Consider the following 16,962-nt stretch of genomic DNA (forward strand, 5'->3'; position numbering starts at 1 on the left):
ACACCTGTATGTATAAACTAGATTGTTCACATTTTCAACAATGAAAGAAAATTAAAAACACCATTGAATGCCCCTGAACTTGACTCATCTATAAGGAAATAACGTAGATAAAACAGCTAATTTTAAATTATCTAGCCAATATAACGCAAATGGCCCGCTAGCACAATATAGGCTATTTTTGTTATGACTCATTCTGTTTCCTGAAATGTGTAATTGCAAGATTTGTGGCACTGCCTATCATAATGACAGTCTAAGAAAAGCAAAGTGTTTCTTTGAGAAAAGACTTTTGATACTTTTGAATTGAAACACTAACACTGCTCAGCACACTATGCCAGAATTTGAGTATTCCCCAAAACTACCACTTAAAAAGAGGGTGATTATACTGTTCAAAAAAGAACAAAATTACAAAGAACAAGCATGGCTTGAAAAAACAGATGAGAGGTCACTCCCAACCCACCCTTTCAAAGAGGTGGGAGGTCTACAAGTATTAAACATTGCACGTGTTTTTGGCCTTTTTCAATTTACTGTTCAACTGTGCTGATCTGTTTCTCTTATTCTTTTTTTTTCCTGTCTTTAAAATTTTTTATTTCTTATATAAGATGTTTCTGTTGGAGAGGGAGGGGAAACTATGATGATGTAAAAAACAAAAGACATCAATAAAATCTTATTTAAAGAACCAAGTATTTCATACTCATTTGACAGAAGTCAAGATTAGCAAGTCATTCATTCAACTAACAAATGTTTACTGAGCACCTGCCTTGTACAAGCATTCTGCTAGGCATAATGAGTTATAAAAAAATGAGTAAGACAGGAGAGTGGGAATGAGCATTTATATAACACTCACTATGTGCCAAGCACTGTGCTAAGTGCTTATTAGGAATATCCCATTTGATCCTTACAACAACCCTTCGAGGGATGTGCTAATAATAAGATATGCTCTCTGACTTTGAAGCCAGTGACAGATGAGGATAGCAGAATAAATGAAATCAGATACCACATTAGAGAAGACGTAGGAAGAATCCTAAAAAAAAACTTCATCTTAAAAGTACCTTGGAAAAAAATGTCAAGGCATACATGAGACCCAGGGTTACTAGGGCTTTTAAATTTGAAGAGTATCTTTAAGAATGAAAATTTTAAAGAGAGTCAGTCAATGCATTTCTCTTTCCATGAGCAGAATCAGTGAGATACACGCAATAGGACTGCTTGGACCCTGAAGCCAAATCGCTTAAATGACAACCAATCCAGTATATAAGAGGAAGAAGAGAATGAAAAGAGAATCGTATAATTAACATTATATCACCAGTGTTTTCCATTTCTGGAACCTAAAGTTCCAAAAGACTTTGGGATCTATGACTCTGTTTTACTATCCTTTGGACCTGTAGCCTCAAAGCTCAGGGCTTCTGTTCTACTATTGGTTCGGTGGACAGAGACCTGAGCCTGGAGTCTGGAAGACCTAACCTCAAATTCAGCCTGCGACACTAGCTGTGATCCTGGGCATGTCACTTAACCTCTGTCTGCCTCAGTTCCCTGGTCTGTAAAATGGGGGTGATAATAATAGTATCTGCCTCCCAGGGTTGTTGTGAGGATCAGACGAGATAATAATTGTAAAGCACTTAGCAGTGAGCCTGGCATATAGTAAGCTCCATATAAATGTTAGTGATGATGATGATAATTATTACTTCCACTACTTTACTTTCCACTGGCTTAATGCCAGTGATGGGAGATTGATTTGCTCTTCCAGGGCACTGCAGTTATAAAACCTGACCACTAAGGAGCTACATGACCTCAAACATGACCTCTCTAGGCCTCAGTCGCCTCATTAGGACTTTAATCAAAGGGGCTAGAAGCTGATAAGATGACCTTTAACTCCATGGCCAGGTGAAGTAAAACCTAAGGCAGTGCTCCCCTTACCATCTGAAATGAGCCAAGAAAAAAAGGCTGCAATCCTCATAAAAAAACAAAAGAGGGATATGCCACTAGCTTCCCTCTGCTCTCTGCATTCTCTGCTGCTGTTCCTCACGCCAGTCTCCATGTGGCAACAAAGGCTCACAGAGACAGGAGACAGCTGGGGCTATCAGTAAATGTGGCGAACCCTCACCCAGAGGCTTCGCCGGCATAAGTCACTGCCTCCCAGAATTTTCCCTTAGCAAATTCCTCCAAATTCCTCCAAAAGGAACAGGTGGTATATATCAATAACCACTCATAACTCAGAATGGACTAGGCTAAGTGTGATTCAACTCAACACACAACAGGTGAACCAGACTGGACCTTACACAGTGCTAGTGTTGTTTGAATTCTTTGCTACCTGAAATAGTAAAGGCTCAGCCAAAGAGGGGAATCTTTGGTTCCTGCTGCCTAAGTTCTAGTGGATTATATCATGGACAACTGTAGTTTCTCATCTGCCTTAAAGTAAAAATTGGTTAGATTTGCCTCAAAAGTAAATCCTATAGCCTCAGAAATATTATCATGATAGGCGATCACGAAGGAAGTTGTAAAAACTCCATCCCTTCTGACCTATGTATCTAAAATATTCTCAACTCCATTGCCAAAAAAGTATTTTTCACACTCTGAAGTGAGACGACCTAGGTTGAAGACGTGGCTTTTCAACTTATAAGCTGCGTGACCTCCTCCAAATCACTTAATGTTGCTAAGACTCAGTTTCTATGGAGAAAAGGTAATATTTGTACTTAATATCTCACAAAATTGTTGTATTTTGTAGATATGCTGGAGTCATTACATAGTTACTCATCTGGAGAGGTATTAGTCATCAAACAAAGGAACTGCAATGTGGAGACAAACCTGATCAAAGTCTCCTCATTTTTAGCTTCCACAAACTCCAAAAGTGTTCCTTCAACTCTATTAATGAGTGGCCCAATTAATGCCATCCAACAATACTCCCTTGGCCAGTGCTCAGAGTTCACTTGTTTGTTCTTTATTATCTCCTGCCATTCTCCATTCTCCTGAGTGGCTAACTCTGAATTGTCCACAAACTTCAGAGCTAATAACAGAGCATCTTAATCATCTTGAGGAAGTTAGCTCAACATAAGCCAAACTAATCCCTTCATTTCAATTTGTTCAAAGCTCATTAGAGGCCCATCACCATTGTGGCTGCCTTGCTGGGGAGATACTCAAGTTTATCAATGTACTTCACAAAATATGGCACTTAGAACAGAGCAGAGCCTTCTGGATGTGGTCTGACCAGAAAAGTACAGATGGATTATCATGTCCCTAGATTTGGACACTACCTTTTTTTTTTAATTATAACTAGTAAGGAAGTTTATTTTCTTCAATACTGAAAAATTCATTTTATTATTTGTAGGACATTGTTTTAAAATTGTTCTAGTAGTCATTTTATTTATTAATATGTAGATAGGTAAAGAGTTGAACAGTATAAGTATTGCTTATAGTTTTATAAGACATCTTAAGTAATCTTACGTAATAATAACTGATTTGTGCATGGCCCTTTAGTTAGTTGTTTTTTTTTTTTATTTTTTCTGGATTTAATAAATGCAAATAAAATTAGCATTTCCACATAAAAAGAAAAACAGAAAGAGGATCGCACATGAAACTGAGAATATTATATATAGCTTGTCTTCCCTTTTAACTATGTAATAAATTCAACATGTAACTTTCAAAGATACTATGCCTGACATAAGTATTTTCTTATAGCAACAAAAGACTGCATTAGCTTTGAGGGGTGCCATATTACACTATTAAGTCATACTGAACATACAGTATATTAAAACTTTTCAGATGAACTGCTAACTAGCCAGATTTGAACTCAGATCTTCCTGACTCCAGGCACAGTGCTCTACCCACTGCATCACTCAGCTGCCCCTTAGAGATGAATGTTGTTGTTGTATCACACTCTCTGTAACCCAATTTGGGGTTTTCTTGGCAAAGATACTGGAGTGGTTTGCCATTTCCTTCTCTAACTCATTTTATAAATGTGGAAACTGAGACAAATAGAGTTAAGTAACTTGCCCAGGGTCACACAGATGGTGTCTGAGGCTGAATTTGAACTCACAAAGGTAAGTCTTCCTGACTCCAGACCTGACACTCTATCCATTGCACCACCTAGCTGCCTAATTATTCAACAGTTTTTTCCATTTTATATGATAGTGGAAAGACCACAGTCTCTTGAATCAGAAGACCTGGGTTTAAATCCTGGTACTACCACATACTACTTATATGACCCTGAAAAAGTCACCATCTCTCTTCATCTAAGTTCCTCCATCTGTTAAATAAGGATAATGTACTAGATGACCTAGAAGGACCTTAACACTCCAGATCCATAATCCTATTCTATCTGGGCTTGGTGGCTTAAACTCAGCAAAGGCAACCACATGTTCTCGACTGCCCTACTTATCTTGTATTTGTGTTCTTGGGATAGAACACAAATTCTTCTTGTCAAAGAACTAACCAGCAAAAATCAAATTCTGACTTCTTTCCATCTTTGGTTATCATTCTCATATAACTCAAGGAGTAGTTCTTTTCTTTCTCTGATTTCCTTCCTTTTCCCAAATAAATCTAAGAAATCTTTTTTTTTTTAAATTAGTATTCTTTACCAACCTCAGATCATTAAAGCTCTAGCATTCATAACATTATTCTTATAGGATCATCCCCTACTTTTGCATTCATCCTCCATTACTTGCCATTGCTTTCATCTTCTGTATGTGCTTTTTGAAAATCTAGGTTTGGGCAATCAGTTCTCCATGCAATCTACATTGCTCCCCTTAGCCAACACTGCATTTGCTCATCAAAATTACTTCTCTTCATATCTTCAGAATTTCATTTTTGATTGCTGCTCATACCTTTCTGGGTTGACTTCTCTGTAAAATATTAGTTCACAAAGTCCCTTTTGTAAATTCTTTGAAATCTTTCATCCCAAAAGCTAGAATGCATTTCAAACTACAACTGGCTTTCCTCTCTTTCTCTATTAATAACTATAAGTTGAAATGGTCACTTTCCTCCAAAGTTCATTTTCATTTCAACATCAACAAACCAAGTGCTTCTTGCTGTTGAAAATGAAATAAAAAAGTTGTCCTCATTGCTTTAATGAACTTTTAAAGGAAGACATTATCATTAAGGCAAGCCAAAAAATTATTAATTGCTCTACTTGTAGGCATAGAAAGAGAAATACAGCAAATGACTAAATGACAGCAGTATCCCATCACTTCTATATCACACCTCTGGGCCAGGAATGGGAGCTGTTCCTGGAACACATCATTTACTTTATCCTTCTCTCAGGGTGGTCGGTAGTATGCCTGGATGACAACTCTGCTTCTATTTCTCATTACTTCCATTCCTGACATGCTCTTACCATGGGAGAATGCCTCAAGGAAGGGGCAAAACAACTGACAAAGAATGAAAAAAATTTTTTAAAGAAGAAAAGATTACATACTGATGTAAATGCCAACAATTCCTCTTCAGTTAACTTATGCACTGGGTTGGTCTTCTGGAAATTTGTACTGTTAAAAAAAAAGTATATTAATTTAAAGAATCCAAATTTACAGAACTGGGTTGATTAAAACACAAAATCAGTATGCCACAGGAATGTGTGCATATGTGTGTACATAAGGAGGGAGATGAAACAAGCAATTATTAACTACTTACTATGGACCAGGTGCTGGACTTAGCATTTTACAAATATAATAGTATTTGATTATGTGTGTGTGTGTGTGTGTGTGAGCATGTGTATATATACATATATGTGTGGATATATGTGTATGAATGTATATAATATATATACATATATGTATATTTATATATGTGCATGCACATGTGTATATATACATATACAATTGTGGGGATATGTGTGTGTATGAATCTACGCAGAAAAAACAGATCTATTTCTGTCTGAAATAACTGAATGCTTTGAACTACAGGAGACGCGGCACTGACTCCAATTTCAGCACAACTCTGTGACAACATCAAGCATACATGTAAGAGGGCCACAGAGCTGGGAGTCTACTACTGAGGAGTTGCCTCATGAATTTACACATTTATTGTTAAAGAAACTTTAAGAACAAAACTCTTTTTTTAAAACAATAAAATGTAGTTTGATGCTTCTTAGTACATGGATGCTTCAATTATCTTTGGTTTATTCTCAACACAAAAACTAAGACAGTAAAACCTTATTAATCAGAATGCCTGGGAATGGCTATATCCTGTTTAAGTGATTTAAAAAAAAAAAAACCTGAAAATGAACCAGAATTTTTTTTTTAATTTAAACTCTGTTGTTACAAATTTTTCTAAAATATATAAGAATACTTTCTTGTCTAATAATTATAAATTTCACATGGCCCCAAAAGATTCTGGATATCACTCAACACAGAATGGTATTATTATAGCTACAGAAGGAAGAAGAAATTGAGGCAACTGTGTATACTAACCTCTGGATATAGGATGGAAGAATGTTTTTTGTTTTGTTGTTAAATAGCAGTTACTGACAGTTTTGTTATGATTTGGTTTACTCTCCTAGAAGACAACTGCAGTAATTCAGTTAACAGAGGTTTCGAGTTAGTTGGGGTTCACTATTGTCACTAATGGGAGGGAGAAAAACAGATCACAAAGATGAAGAAGCAGTATATACAGCTAGCATGCTATACTACTCATTTCACAGAGTTTATTCTTTAATGGATTAATAAATCAAGCCTCCCCAAACCTGAAGAGCCATCAAGTGGAAGCCAGATTAAATTTTGGCCTTCGAGGAAAGGACTGAATGTGATGAGTAGAAATTTTATGAACGTAAATGCTGGTGTAATATAAAAACTTCTTAATAGTGAGAGCTGTACAAATGTGGATTAGGCAAAAGCAAAAGGTAATGAGTTGCCCATTACTTGGGGTGTCTAAGTAGTAGATAGATGATTGCTTACTCCAAGGGTGAGAAGGGAGAGAGAAAAAGGATTAAGGTGATTCCTTTTAAAGTACAGACTGACGGGCAGCTAGTTAGGGGCAGCACAGTGGATAGAACTCCAGCCTTAGAGTCAGGATGACCTGAATTCAAATCTGACCTCAGACACTTGACACTTACTAGTTGTGTGACCCTGTGTAAGTCACTTAACCTCGACTGCCTCACCAAAAAGCCAAAAAAAATAAAATAAAATAAACTACAGACTGAACTAGTTGAAAATCCTGGCCAACTATGTAATTCTATGGTTTGTTTTTTTAATTAAGTTTTTCTTATTTTATCAACATACAAAAAAATCTATTTTTTCTCCCTTCTACCTCCACACCCTCACTATAAAAAAAAAAAAAAGTAAAGAAAGAAAAACCCTTTTACCAGATGCAAATATTCAAGCAAAACAAACTCCATGTCCAAAAACATAAGCCTCATTCTGCATCTTGAATCCATCACTTCTCTGTCAGGAGACAGGTAACATGCTTCATCACGGGTTGTCTAGAATTGTGGGTGGTTCTTAAGTCTTTCAAAGAAGTTTGTTTTTACAGTGCTGTTGTTCTTGTATAAAGTGTTCTCCTAGTTATACTACTTCATTCTGTATCAGCTCATACAAGGCTTCCCAGGTTTCACTGAAACTATCCCCTAAGTCATTTCTTAGAGAACAATAGCATCCCATTATAGTAATGCACCATAATTTGTTCAGTCATTCCCCAAGTAATGGGCCCTCTTAGTTTCCAGTTGTTTGCCACTACAAAAAAAAAAAAGAACTGCTATAAATATTTTGTGTCCATGGTTCTTTTCCTCTTTTTTTAATATATTTTATCCTCCCATATTCCACCAAGTAAGGTATCACTTGGGTTAAGAAACATCACTTAGTGATTGGGAGATGGAATTTGAGGATACTCTGTCATATCCCCTTGACTACTTCACTTACTCTTTTTTTTTTTAAATTAAAGTTATTCAAGGAGTCCCCTATTCACAAATACCTGAAAGTATTAGTCTATCAATCTCAAAAAACTATGCAATTGTGTTTTTTTTAAATTAACTAAGCCTTTCTTATTTTATCAATGAACAAAAAAATTCTATTTTTTCTCCCTTCTACCTCCATACTCCCACTATAAAAAAAAAAAGAAAGAAAAACCGTTTTACTAGTCTTTTTAAGGACGGAAATGCTATCCACATCCAGAGAAAGAATTATGAAGTTTGAATGTAGATCAAAGCATACTACTTTCTTTTTTTTGTTGTTTTTTCTTTCTCATTTTGTTCTGATTATTCTGTCCCTTTTGTTCTGATTCTTCTTGCACAACATGACTAATGTGGAAATATGTTTAATACGATTGTATGTGTATAGCCTATATCACACTGCATGCTGTCGTGGGGAAGAAGGGAGGGGGGTGGGAATTTAGAACTCAAAATCTTATAAAAGTGAACGTCGAAAATGAAAAATTAATTAGTTAAATAATTTTTGAAAACACCAAATATTTCACAAGAACAACAATGTACGATCTATTTAAAGTATAAAGGTTTCCAAATAACTTACCAGACTCCAAGGATAACAGCAAGCTCTTCTGCACATAAGTCAGGCATCTGATATTGTTCACAATCTGCTAACTTTATCTCATTCAATACCGTATCATCATTTAGCACAAGATTCTGTTATGGGAAAAAACAGGTGAGAGGAAAAGACATCATTTAATTCATTCATTAAATGCTTGCTATTGTTTGATATTATCTTTAATCTCCTAAATTACAGTGCAGTTAAAAAAAAAATCAACATCTATATCTTGCTCCACAGTAGCTTCATCCTGCCCCTCTTTGCTCTTCCCTATCTGCCCAACTACACATAATTCTTCCTCCATCTACCTTACCAAATCAAGATGCCATCTGCTATGAGTACAGGAGGCCTATGGCATCTAATCTGAGCTATGTAAAGGAATGATTGCTGCCTCCTCTTTTTATTATCATAGAAACATGGACTCTCTTCAATGTCTACCATTAGCCCATGCCAATTCTCATCAGTCATGATAAGGACCTCTAAAGAACACTTCTAGTGGATCACTACAAATTTGAACACTGACATGTTTGTCAAGTAGTGAAAAGGGCTAGGGAGCACCAGCTTATAACACTGGGAATCAACAAAAGATCCCCTATAATGTTGGATTTGTGCCTTTAGGATAAATAGAGCCTATACAAATACCTCCCATAGAGTAGTCGTGTTCTAAAGTGGAAAGAACATGGGATTCGGAGTTAGAGGCACTAAGATCCAGTCCTGACTCTGGCATTTATTACGTTATGGCCTTAGATAAGTAACTTAACCTCTCTGAGCTACATTTTCCTTATGCTTAAAACGAAGAGGTTGGAAAAGATGACTTCTATGTTCCCTTCCAGTTCAAAATCTGTAATCCTAGGAAATGGGGGACTGGGGAAGGGGAAAGGAGGACTGCATGAAGAGAGGGAGGGAGGAGTGTCTTTTTGGAAGATAAATGCTGAAAGCCAATGAAAAGAGAAGAACCAACTCTGTATATTAGGAAGGATAACTGATGGGCCAGTCTAGAGATGGTATCCTTGGCAATCCACCCACTGATGACTCAGAGGAATGTGACACAAAATATAAAACCAGTGAAAGAGCCCATAAATACTTTGTGAAAACAATGAAGTAAGAAGTATGTTTCTGGATATTATAACAAGTACAAGGGAGACAAAAGCAACACCATAATGAACATAATGAGTTTGAGATTAGTTTGTTTTGTTCATTTCCACCTGGGGGATAGTATCCAGCCAGACTGGTAACACTATATTAATTAGAAACCATAGTGAAGTTAATAAAACACCATAGTTTCCATTCTTTCTCAAACAGGCGATGCCAGAGAATTAAAGAAAAAGATGACCTTTCAGAAGTCTTAGATAAAGTAAAAGCTAAGTCGACATTTCTTGCTACCAGTTCAGTGCTCTTCTGCACTAGCCTTCTGTGATTGAGTGTTAAGCCTGGAAAGGTCAGTAATGACCAACTGGCTTCCTGGCTTACCTTTGCTAAATTCTCCAGAGGAGTAGGCGCTGGGCTAAGCTCGTCATGTGGAAGGCTGTCCTCTCCTCTTTGAACATCCAGAATAAGCTGTGCCACATAATTCTCCTGAAACCGAGTCCTTTTCCCCAAAGCTCCTATTTAAAAAATAAGATTCAACTGCTTAATTGCTGCTGAGGCATGCTACCTAATTATTAAAAGATCATCAAAAAATTTTGCTTTATACGACTATAAAAACATGCTCTAGGCCAGTAATTCGCAAACTTTATTCAACAAACATTTCCATGAGGCAGCAGATCCAAAAGACCATCAAGTCTATCTCATCCCACTTACTGTTAGACTTATGAAATATTTACATGATGTAAGAAAATAAGAGATTCACAGTCAAATGATCATCTAGTCATAGATTTAGAGGCAAAGGGTACTTCAGGCTCCCTCATTTTATAGATGAGAAAACTAAGGTCCACAGAGTTTAAGTGATTTGCTCAAGGTAATACAGGTAGTAAGTAGCAGAACCAGGACATAAATCCAGGTCTTCTGACTCCAAATCTAGTTTTTTGTTTTTCCCTCTGTGCCACTATTTCTTCCATGCCAATCAGTGCAAGATGGAGAGGGAGAGAGGGAAAAAGGGAAGAAGATTTTCCATTAATTCTAGCAGCTTCTTAGTTTGTCCTTCATAATCTGTCTTGACTATAGTCACATCCATGCTAGAATAAATGAAGGAGAGAGGGAGGGAGGGAGAGGAGAAAAGGAGAGACAAAAGAAAAAGAGAGGAGGAAAGGGGAGGGAAGAGAAGGGAGAGGAAGAGAAAGTAGGGGGAAAGGGAGACCACATTTTTTTTTGAGGGGCAACTCAGCTCAGTTCAGGCTTTTATTTTCAAATTCATCATTTTTAATATTCTTTTCTTTTTAAATTTTGAGTTCCAAATTCCTTCCATCCCATCTACCCTTCCCCCACCCACTATGAAGGCAAGCAAAATGATATCAATTATACATGTGAAATCACACAGAACATAATTCTACATTAGCCATATCACCAAAAAAAGGAAAATGAAGAAAGTGAGGAAATCATACTGAATTCGCACTTGGAGTTCATCAGTTCTTTCTCTGGAGGTAAACAGCATTTTTTCATCATGAGTCCTTTGGAATTGTCTTGGATTATTGTATTGATCAGAGTAACAAAGTCTTTCACAGTGGATCATCAATAGGATATTGCTGTTATTGTGAACAATGATCCCCTGGTTCTTCTCACTTCTTTTTGCATCAGTTCATACAGGAGACCACATACGTTAAGCACTCACTATGCACAGGGCACCATACTAAGAAGGCCACAGAGCACTCATTCTAGATCTTTTGGACAACTACAAGCACTAGTCAAAAAACATTTGACAGAACCATCTTATAAAGAGAATCACCTTATAAAGAAATCTTTTTAGTTCTAAAGACAAATCTGCCTCTAAATTTTCTTCTCGGGAAAGAATAAAGAAACTTGTTAGGAGGCTGTTTCAGTAATTCATATCCAGACTAAAGAAGTATCAGGGTGAATAAGGAGGCAAGAGAAGACAGAAGAAAAGAAAAAATAATAACTTGTCCTTATTTGAATATTCAAGTTTTTCTCAGTTTCATTTAATAAATCTTTACTAATCGCCAGCAAGTTGCAAGACTTTTCCCAGGTACTGGGAATATAAAAACTAAAAAAAAAGTCCCTGCCTCTAAAACACTTACATTCTTGGAAGTAGGGGGAATTAGGAAATCAACAGAGACTCTCCAGAAGGCACTTGCAGTACAGTGAGGTAGAGAAGGAGTTGGGCTGCAAAGAGACTTTGGAAAGAAAATAACTCCTTATCTTTCCATTTCTCCTTATACCTCACCCATCCTAAATCGACTACTACTAAATCCTCACAGTAACCTCCTCTAAGCCCTCTCTGCAGTACTTTCACAGGCCATCATGTGCTGCTTTGACTTCCTTCTCTAATTTTGACCTTCTAATTAATCAATTTATCTCTAGATTGTCATCGAGCTCCCCTCATCTGTTGCCAAAACATTGCCCTATATCATTTCAATCATCCATCTCCTTCACTCCTACCCACATGCAACAGAGGGAAGTCGAAAGTTTGCAAGGCAAACTTATACAAACTCGTACTTTAAAAGTACATTATGGATTCAGGCTACCTAGCTTTAACTAGATCCTCCCTACAGCAAACCATCTTTTTATTTCCTCCCAAATCATATCCCATAATCACTGTTCCAAACCTTCTCTTGCCTCTTCAAGCTTCCTAGATCTGTCACTCCCCTAACTCTCTCATCCTGACACTATCCACCATACCACTTAGCTATAGAGAAGTCACTTTCCATAGAGAAAGATGGAAGGTGATTTAATACCTTTTATGATACAGAGTGGTGCTGCTTATAAGAGCTGGCAATAACAAAACTGAAAAAGAAACCACAGACCAATGTCCCTGATGAAAACACTAAATAAAAATAATAGCGAGCATAATGGAAATATTAAAATAATAATTCATCATGATCAAGTAGGATTTATAGCAGGCCTGCAAGGATAACAACATTAAAAGAAAAAAAGTATCACATTATGTTAACCAAAAAAAGTGTTAATTATGATATCGATGTTGCAATGGATAGATTCATGATCTCAATGGTATGGTGACCCAACTCAATTGGGTAAATCACAACCCATCCACATCTCATAATCCTTTGTCACTGTTGCCCCTGTTTTCCCCAGAAATATTCAAAAAGATCTGCCCAACATACTAAAGACATTCTTCTGGATTAGAGACTCTTAACTGTGGGTCCATGAACATTTTTAAAAAAATATTTTGATAACTATCATTAATTTTTTTGCAATCCTATGTCTTTTATGTTACGAATTTAAAATCATTATTCTAAGAGGATCATAGGCTGGCTTCACTAGATTGCCAAAGGACTAGGATACAAAAAAAGTTAAGAACCCCTGCTCTAGGTTTTTTAATATTCCATGGATACCAGTGCAGCTCTAAAGCTATCACTCTTGATATATGTCAGCCCAACTTCTTTTCTAACTCATTCTCAGATGTCAACTTTTAATGCCATTTCTTGTATGCAATTCATCAATTGAAAATATGTTACAAGCTACTGATGCCCATCAGGTGCCTCTGTATTACGCTTCAGGTCATTAGAAGTCCTCTTTACACAGTAAGCAATGAATAAAGGTTTGCAGAGTTAAAAACATCGATGACATGATTAAGCACCATCATCTCTAATCATACCAATAGATGCAGAAAAGGTCTTTAAAAAATCCAAAATTCATTCATGTTTAAAACACAATGAAGACCTAAAAGAGATAGTTTTCCTCAAAAATTAAAAATATACACTTATAACCAAGAGCCAGAATTATATAGCAAAACATTAGAAGTATTGTCACAAAAAAAGAGGCACAAAACAAAGGTACCCACCTTCATCACTTCTATTTCACAAATTGTAGGGGACAGAAATACTATCAATCACAACAACGTAAAAAAGGTATTTGCAGAATTAACGTTAGAATACCATTGCTCCCTACCATACAATACATCCTTCACAAAGTCAAAATACAGAATGATTTCCTATAGCAGGCAATATTTTCCAGGTGCCTGGCACATCATGGATGCTTAATAACATAGTGAAGCAAATTGAATTGAATGTTCCTATTTGCTTGTGACATTGTTTTTTTTTAATTGATCTAGGTAAAATGACAGCAAAATTTACACGGAAAAGCAAATTTTATGGAAGTTCAGAGGACTTGCCAATAACACAGTCAGTTCTGGGTATCGATTGACCTTTTCCATCCTCCAAAAAATCATATCTGGTCTTCTGAATGACAGACTTGAATGTTTTTATTTGTTTAGAACATCAGGAGGCACTTCAAAAAAAATCTGGTGGCACCAAATTTATATGCAGAGGCTGTTACCAAAATTATCAAGGACTGGTCAAAAAAAGAAAGAAACAGATCATTATAACTGAATGGATGTCCTTGACCTAAAATATACCCAAAGAGACTGGTATTTGAAAAAAAATATAAAAAATAAAAATTGGGAAGAGGATTCATTATTTAATAAATGGGAAACTTATATGGCAAAATATCAGGGAAATAAATTTAGAGCAACATCTTTTGGCATGTACCACAATAAATTCTAGCAAAAAGTCTGGGGCTTTTTTAATCTATAAAAAATGGAATAGAATGCAATTTTATCTCAATTGTACAGGAGAGATAAATTTTAATGCAACAAAAGAAGAAACTCTGATGGTAAAACAGATTCTCTCAGTACAAAACAAAATTATACTCAAGATAAATAGCCATGTTAGGGGAAATACCGCATAACAAAAAAAGATAAAAACTTAACATCTAAAATTTAAAATAAAATTTAAAATATTAAAGGGCAACAACTAGTACTCAATGAATAAAAGGTTGGGAGGTGTGGCTTATAGCTTTGGCTACAGACAAAAAGAGCTGTTTAGCCTCTCTTTGTCAGAGACAGGCTATCCAGCAATTGCCCCCCCACACAGAGGATATAGATCCTGACCCAGATGATCTTGAAGAGCTTAAATTCTGAAGATGGTAGAGAGAAGACAGTAAAAACAAGGGAGCCTTAAAGCCAAAACAATATAATATCTGGCAGAGAGGAGAAAGAGGAGCCCAACAAAGAGTCAACAAAAGCCAGCTAGAGTCTCCTCAAGCTAAGATTTTTGACTTTTTGTGTTGGGTTGATTCAAAACCTTTGGTCTTGGATTACTAACAGTGTTAGAAAATTCCTTATTGCTCCCATTTAACCCACAATGATGATTTTATCTTCCCAAAAGTCATTTGTAGAACTGCCAAAAAAATTTTTTTCTTAAGCACAGGGCATGCAGAAATAAAGGCTAAAAAGCATCTTTCCCAATATCCTTCAGGTTGGCATACAAATGAAATTAAACAAGAACAGAAGTTACGTGAAAAAAATGAAGCTACTGACCTCTACTTTCCCAATCCAAATCTCTGTCTTTATTATCTCCTAACCACACTGAGTGAGCATATTACAAATCTGTTATCCAGCCTCAACTGTACCCTCATTGCAGCAAGACAGTCCCTTTACTCCTTCCCCGTTGACTCCCATCTGAGTCCCCACAGAAGCTATTCCAAACCTTCTTTTCAGTCCTCAAGCCTCCTCTACCTTCCCTCTACTCTTACTCCCAACTGAAGACTGCCTTTTATTTGTACTGAGAAATTTGGAACTATTCAATGTGAGCTCCCTCTTCTCCTAGTCCCATCATTTCAAAATACCTTCACATCATCTCCAACTTCCTTTCCCCCAGTCTCTAACAAAGTGGTACTAAGGCCAACTTTGGCATGTGCCCTAAATCTCATCCTCTCATTATATTTTCCACAAAATATCACCTCTTCCAAACTTCCTCATTTCTATCAAAGGTGCCACCATTCTTGCAGTCTCCCAGATTCAAAATCTTGGCATTATCCTTGATTCCTCACTCTCCTTCATTAGACATAGCTAATCATTTGCCAAATCTTGCCATTTCTGCCTCCACAACATTCCATAACATCTATCTTCACTCTGACCACACTGACAGCACCTCAATGAAAGCCCTCACCATCTCTAGCACAAACCTCTACGAGAGCCTCCTAATTCATCTCCCTGCCTAGAGTCTTTCCAAACTCCAAACCACCCTCCATATAGCCAGATGACAAAGTGAAAATCTGGCCAGATCACTCCCCTACTGAATAAATTCGAACTCATCTGTTTAAATCTTAAAGCCCTTCACGACCTGAGCTGAAACTCTCTTTCCAGTCTTACCAGACATGACTCTCTCTCCCATAATCTGCAATCTAGCAAAACTGGTTTTCTCCCAGATCCTCACACGATACTCCATCTCCCATCTTCTTGCCTTTGCACTGACCATTCTAGATGCCTGGAACATACCCATCCTTACCTCCATTTCAGGGTGTCCCTTTCTTCCTTTAAGATGAAGTTCAATCACCAACTTTTGCATGAATCTTATTTTCTGATCATAAGAACTGCTAGTACCCTCCTTTCTAACCTGCTTTTGATTGAAATATTTCATATGTATTTGTGTTTATTCACTTTATATTTATGCTGTATAATTGCTGCCTCCCCTATTGGAACATTAGTTCCATGCAAGTAAGCATTATTTCATTCTTTGTACCTATATCCTAAGTGCCTAGCATACTACCTGGCACATGGTAGGCACTCAATACATGTTTGTTGACTGAAACATTATTTGCCAAATGCAATGATCAATCTTGATTCCAGAGGACCAATGATCAAAAATGTTACCCACCTCCTGATAAAGGAGAAATAATCTAAATATGTAGAATGAGACACAAACTTTGGATATAGTCAATATGGGAAATTTCTTTTGCTTGACTATGCACCTATGTTACATAGATGCATATTTTGTACCTTTTTTTTTCTTTAGTGGAAGGGGAGGTGAGGAAGGGGAAAAAAGGCTTTATAATCTTAGAAAATAAAATTCAATACATTATCAGCCAGAAACAAGATACAGACTACACATGTATAACCTGTATCGAGTACTTGCCTTTTCAATAAGGGTGGGTGGGGAGGGAGGAAGGGAGAGAATTTGGAACCCAAAGTTTTAAAAACAAATGTTTAAATTGTTTTTACATGCAAATGGGAAATAATATATACAGGCAGTGGGGTACAGAAATCTATCCTCCCCTATAGGAAAAGAGAAGGAGAAGGGGGGGAGGGTGATAGAAGGAAGGGCAGATTAGGGGAACAGGTATTCAGAATGCACGCCATCATGGGGTGGGGGTAAGGGCAAGAAGGGGAGAAAATTTGGAACTCAAAATCGTGTGGAAGTGCATGTTGAAAACTAAAAATAAATAAATTAATAAGAAAAAAAGAAACAAGACGAAGTAGAAAATTACAGCCCTTCTGTCAGGTGCTACAATGATGACAATGGATAACCTAATATAAGCAAGGCTGTGTGTGTGTGTGTGTGTGTGTGTGTGTGTGTGTGTGTGTGTGTGT

At 36.8% G+C, this 16,962-nt stretch overlaps 1 protein-coding gene across 2 annotated transcripts in view; it reads right to left on the bottom strand.

The window, feature by feature from the left end:
* TTC27 (tetratricopeptide repeat domain 27) overlaps positions 1 to 16,962 on the bottom strand; it is a 228,476-nt gene that overhangs the window by 160,099 nt on the left and 51,415 nt on the right. For both annotated transcript variants that reach the window (XM_027850566.1, XM_027850565.1), the window contains exons 7-9: positions 9,930 to 10,063; positions 8,445 to 8,557; positions 5,405 to 5,471 (exon numbers count right to left, since the gene is read on the bottom strand). In XM_027850566.1, coding sequence (XP_027706367.1) covers positions 5,405 to 5,471; positions 8,445 to 8,557; positions 9,930 to 10,063 — 314 coding nt within the window. The remainder of the gene's footprint in view (positions 1 to 5,404; positions 5,472 to 8,444; positions 8,558 to 9,929; positions 10,064 to 16,962) is intronic.

The sequence above is a fragment of the Vombatus ursinus genome, unplaced genomic scaffold (genome assembly GCF_900497805.2).
Source record: "Vombatus ursinus unplaced genomic scaffold, bare-nosed wombat genome assembly UNPS02009062.1, whole genome shotgun sequence".
Lineage (NCBI taxonomy): Eukaryota > Metazoa > Chordata > Mammalia > Diprotodontia > Vombatidae > Vombatus > Vombatus ursinus.